General features: G+C 43.1%; 1 protein-coding gene across 10 annotated transcripts in view; it reads left to right on the top strand.

Moving 5' to 3' along the window:
• Positions 1-5,751, top strand: part of Pdzd2 (PDZ domain containing 2) — a 386,879-nt gene that overhangs the window by 361,865 nt on the left and 19,263 nt on the right. For all 10 annotated transcript variants that reach the window (XM_031360288.1, XM_031360287.1, XM_031360296.1 and 7 more), the window contains one exon: positions 641-785. In XM_031360288.1, coding sequence (XP_031216148.1) covers positions 641-785 — 145 coding nt within the window. The remainder of the gene's footprint in view (positions 1-640; positions 786-5,751) is intronic.

Below are 5,751 nucleotides of genomic sequence, written 5' to 3'. Positions count from 1 at the left end.
AAAAAAACAGCAACTTATCTGAGTTAAGCGCTCGCTTCCCTTGGTGGATGACTTGACACTTCACAGAATGAGTTTTAACAAGAGTTGTGAAAGACTCTTTACGCTGCACCTGCCTCTTCTGCAGACACCTTTGGGCCACTTAAGGACACACCGACTCGGTGGATTTATTTTAAATAAATACAACTGGACTTTTTAGTGAGTTTGAAATTTGTTTTTGTGCTGAGCATTCCGTAAAAGAAAGAAAGATAAAGTAATTGACACTTGGCCTGAGGGAAATCTTGAAGTTCCACACACTGGTCTCATTTCTCCCAATTTACCCTCTTCCTCACTCTCAAGCTTAGGAACTGATTTTACAATCTTAGCTATCCTTACAAAGTATCAGAAGGCACCTCTCACTTACCTTACCTTACCTGCTGTTTTTATAACTATCCTCATTTAATCAGCTTTTCTTTAAAACTTCTGAGATTCAGCAAGTCTTTTTATGCCCATATGAAAGTTGAAAAAACCTGAGACTTAGGGATGAGGTGCGGAGCCCGGATCGGCCAGCTCCCAACCCGATTCTCCTCTACAGACAATGCTGTCTAAGGATGCAGAAACCCTGAAAAGCTATTAACATGGTTTCTGCTTCTCATTGTGCCAGGAACTTCGGGGAAATCCCACCCCGGGGGACAGCTCTGTCCCCACCAACTGTGGACCAGCCCGTACCCCATGCCACCCAAACACTGGACTCCCCACAGAGAACCCGCAGGGAGCTGCACCAGAGTGCGGGCCACACCCTGGGACTGGTAAGACTACGTTCTTGTTGGTTTCATTGAGAGACAAGGAAACACGCGTCCTAAGAAAAAGAAGATAATTTTGAGGAGGAAAGAAAAACCACTTAGGGAAACCAATATTTAGATGTTGACATGAAGTCGCTGTTCTTGATCACTATGCTTATGCCCTGCCCTGCCCCTGCCCCGCCCTGCCCCGCTCTGCCCCGCCCTGCCCCGCGCTTAGACCCTCACATGCGTTCCCTGTTGAGTGCATCCATGTTTGATCTTCATTTTTTACAAAACAGATGAGACATAAGAAATGGGGGTTTTTTCCTCCTTAGAATCTCCTTACTGTGCTTATATGAAATCAAGCGAATGGAGAAGTGGCAGGGAAAACCCCCACAAGGAAAAGTAAAAACTAAATAAGTAATAACATGAGGGAAATTACCTAAGTGTGATGAGAGACAGACTGATGGCGTTGAAGCAGAAATCATGGCTACTTACAGCCTGAAGTGTTTTTTAAGTCAAGCTGAATTGACTGACTCTGCTGCTTTCTCAGCGGAAGGAGAATGTTTTTTTTAGTGGCTAGTAATTACTGTAATGGTGTGAGAGCCCCTGAAGGGTTGAAGATCTGTGGTAATAGAAAAATGAGAGCGCTCCCCCCCCCATCAAGGAAGTCCCATAAATTGTTATTTACATCTTATTTATTTAGTGTGTATGTGTACATATGTGTGTGCATACATGTGTATGTGCATATGTGTAGTGTGTGTGTATATGTGTGTATGTGCATGTTTGTGTGTATACATGTGGTGTATGTGTCTGCATACATGTGATGTGTGTTTGTGTGTGTGTTTGTGTGTATGCATGTGAGTGTGCATGTGCGCACATGTTTGTGTGGCTATGTGTTTCTACATACATGTCAAGGTCACAGGACAATTTCCCATCCTCAGTTCTCTCTGGGGGATTGAGCTCAGATCTGAAGGCTGACAGCAGGTGTCTTTCTTTACCTATGGAGCCACCTCACCAGCTCAGGGATGTCCTACAATTTTAAAATCTGGAACTGTAGACTATCCACCCCAGGCATCTTTTTTTTTTTTCTCAGTTCATATAATTTATTGCAGTTAGCACACAGTTTAAAAATTAGCACACCAACACACCAATAGTATAAAACTAAACAACATTATAAGTTATTCCCCCTCAGGAAATAAAACATACTATGATTGTCAAAGCTAGATGTCAGTCTAAGCTTTAGAACAAAGGAAGAATGTGAAACTAAGAAAAAGAAAAAACAATCACTCACAATGACCACAAAAAAAAATCCAAAAATCCGTTCTTTCACAGACATTGATTGTCTTCTCTAAATTAATAAAGATTATTTTAACATAAACTGTATTTTAAAAAAAATTAGAAACTTCAAGTAACTAAAGATAATGCTCCATTTTCACAGCTTGTTTGTTGGTTTGTTTGTTTGCTTTAAATGCCATTACAGCCAAGTTAACATACGTTTGACTAAATATTTCCAAAACAGTCCAGCAACACACAATGGAGTTTTCCATTCAGTATCTTAAGCACAAAAATAGGCTATTTTTACAGTAGTTAAGGCGATCAAATTTTAAACAAAAGCAATTAAAAAAGAAAAAGGGAAAAACAATAACCGTTTTCCATGCTACTCCCATAGACCTTATTTGTAAGTGCAAGACAGGAAAACAGTGTGCAAAATGCTTCTGCCCTGCGTGCTGGCCATCAGAACCACACATCAGGCTGCAGCCTCTGCTGCCGATACACAGTCTACTAACCCCTTCCCCATGTCAATCAAGGCGGCTCAGTCCTTTCAGCCTCACCCCAGACATCTTTTGAGGCAAAATCTCCTTTTATAGCCTGCACTGACCTGGACCTTGTAAACTCCCTGCCTTGGGCAGTTCTAGGTGCTTGACTCACAGGCACACCACCACACCTGTCTTCTATCTACACACTGTTGACTACCGAGAGAAAAAACTGCAGACCCCCGAAGCACACCTCGGCGCCTTGTCCCTCAACCCCTGATGAGTCCATCACTATGTTTCTGCTCCATCTTTTAAGTTCTGTTCGCAAGCATTCACTACTGAACAAATGTTAAAGGATAATTTTCATTAGAAATTTGACTTAACAGCGAAGTGTGTTAACTTAAATGGGGTTCCACCTCAACCTATCCACTGAAGGAGCTATTCTAGACAGCCTAATTTTCCTTGTCCTGGGGGTTTTATACCTTGAGGAAGTGTTTATGTAGGCAAGCTCTTTGGACCAGAGAGACATTTACTCTTCCAGCCCCAGAGCCAAAGAAAAGACATTCTGTGTTCCCAGCTACTTTGCACCTGTTCCATCTGGATTCCAACCCACTGCAGGTGTTTGTCTGTCTTCTCTAGACTTCCCACCAGTAATAAGTCTGGGAGAAAGAAGCAACTAATAAGTACAAGTGCCAGGAACTGATGATGTTTAATATGTAATAATACACCTGCTACATTTAATATATAAATAACCTTAAAACATACTGTGGAAAAAAAACAAAACAAAACAAAGCATACTGTGCTGGTTATCATTTGAGTTCTTACATGCAAGGAGCCCGAGAGGGTTGGAGTGATGGTGCTCTGGCGCCCTCTAGGGCTTTGGAGGTATACCTTCAGTGTTTGACCCACGTTAAATTACCCGACTTCTACAATTTTCAGTGCCTCTGTCTTTTTGTGATGTTTCTGTTCTTTCTCAGTTAAAAGGGCCAGCAGAGACCTTGACTATTAGGCATGGCTGTTCCTCCTTCTAGTTTTATCACAAATGGCTTAACTGCTTTCCAGTGTACAGGAAAGATATTCTTCTTCAAAATCTAACTTTTTTTTAAATTTTGAACACATAATTGATAAGAAGAAGAAGAAGAAGAAGAAGAAGAAGAAGAAGAAGAAGAAGAAGAATTCTTTCTTAGCCTTAAAAAAAAAAAAAGAAGTTTGCTTTTTGGGCCTTTGAGCCTGAAGACTTGAATTCATTCCCCAGGACCCACATGGTAGGAGAGAACTGACTCCTACAGAATGACCTCTGACCTCCATATATGTGCCATGGCACCCAGTGCCTACACATATACATGAACAATATATCGATGCTAATTTTTAAAAATCCTGCTTCTTAGAAAACATCTACAAATGTTAGCAGGCAGGCAGCTTGTGGGCATCATACACAGGCCAGATCCAAGTCCCATCCCTGATGAAGGCAGTGACTCCAAGCCAGTCATTCAAGCCCTCCATGGTCTGCCTCCTGGGCTCGATCTGGGGCATCTGTGAGGTTTCTGTGTACACTGTTCCAGGCACTATCTAGTAAAACAGTATGCATTATGCGTACAAGCACAGGCGATTTCCCTAAGAACAATCATGTGTGAATGTCTGTGCCTAGCAAATAGGCACTTGGTAAGATATGAGTAGGCATGCACAATTCCCTCCCCCTCCACCCCAAGATGGTTTTAAAAAATGAAAAATGATTTGTTCGTCTTTGTCGGCAGGAACACAGCCACCTGATAATAGCTATGCTGCCGTCGAGGGCTGACCTACAGCCCAGGCAGCTATGACTTGTTCTCTTAGTTGGCCAGTCTTAAAACCAGGAGCGGGGTGCTTGAGAGCCTCCAAGACTCTTTAGAACTACGGTGAGAAAAGCCCTGGAAGGCATGTGAGGGTAGCCACTGTTTGTCCCTATCTCGTAATGGATGCAGGAATATACACTATAAAAATTAAGGAAAGCCGGGCAGTGGTGGCACATGCCTTTAATCCCAGCATTCGGGAGGCAGAGGCAGGTGGATTTCTGAGTTCGAGGCCAGCCTGGTGTACAGAGTGAGTTCCAGGACAGCCAGGGCTACACAGAGAAACCCTGTCTCGAAAAACCAAAAAAAGAAAAAAAAAATTAGGAAGGGTTTTTGTGGGTTTTTTTTTTTTTTTTTTTTTTTTTTTTTGGTTTGGTTTGGTTTGGTTTGGTTTTGGGGGGATATTTTTGTTTTTTTGTTTTGTTTTGTTTGTTTTGTTTTTTTGTTTTGGTGACCCAACTGAGAAGGAAAATTTGAAGTTGCCAGAGCCCCCTGAGGAAATCTGTTGTTATTCTTTGTGTCCTGATGGTCCTGCTGTGTGTGTGTGTGTGTGTACAGCAGCCTTTTCTTTTCTCAGTACCTAACAGACTTTTTAGCCTCAGATGCCCACAGACAACAGTATTCAAGTGGCCACTGCGGCAACACTGCTCCTGCATGACGGGTGTAGCCTGGCAGGCCATGCCAAGCCCTGGTGACTCAGCTGCACTGCAGCCTGCTCTAGAAGGCTGCACCTGTGTCCCAGAAGCCTCCCACACCACCACATCATGAGTAGTCAAGGCTAGTTGGGCCTTCCGCCCTGGGGCCGTTCCCATTGGTGGACCTTTGGTGGGGGTTCCAAATGAAGCATTACGTTGAAAGGCATTATAAGGGCTGCCTCAGATCACTTCATCTCCCTCAAATAAAAACCTCTGCCGCGGGGGCTGGGGTGGTGGAGCACTGTCCTAGGTGCTGGGTTGCCCGAAGCCCTGGGTTGAATCCTCAGCATCACATACGTTGGTTTGTAGTGGCTTACATTTATTAAGATTTGAGCATTTAAGAGGTAGACAGAAGAAGATTAGGAACTCAAGGTCATCTGGTACAGAGGGAATTCAAGGTTAGCCTGGGATACTTGAGAACCTGCCTCAAATACTAAACAAACAAACAAACTTTTAAGAATACACACTTTGCAGTAACTCACATTACTAATACAAATTGCAGAAAGTTTTGCCTGTTGTTGAGTGTTTAGTAAGCAAATATGAAAGTGTTAAACAGCCTTTAGTGGCCAGAGATATGGCTCAGTGGGTTAGATCCCTGAGCACATGTGAGGAAAGAGCAGAGCACACTCCAAGTTGTCCTCTGACCTACACACACGTATGCAGTCTCTCTCTCTCTCTCTCTCTCTCTCTCTCTCTCTCTCTCTCTCTCTCT

This window comes from Mastomys coucha, unplaced genomic scaffold, assembly GCF_008632895.1.
Source record: "Mastomys coucha isolate ucsf_1 unplaced genomic scaffold, UCSF_Mcou_1 pScaffold8, whole genome shotgun sequence".
Lineage (NCBI taxonomy): Eukaryota > Metazoa > Chordata > Mammalia > Rodentia > Muridae > Mastomys > Mastomys coucha.
The sequence above is the reverse complement of the archived record's forward strand: the minus strand, read 5'-3'. Positions and strand labels throughout refer to the sequence as shown.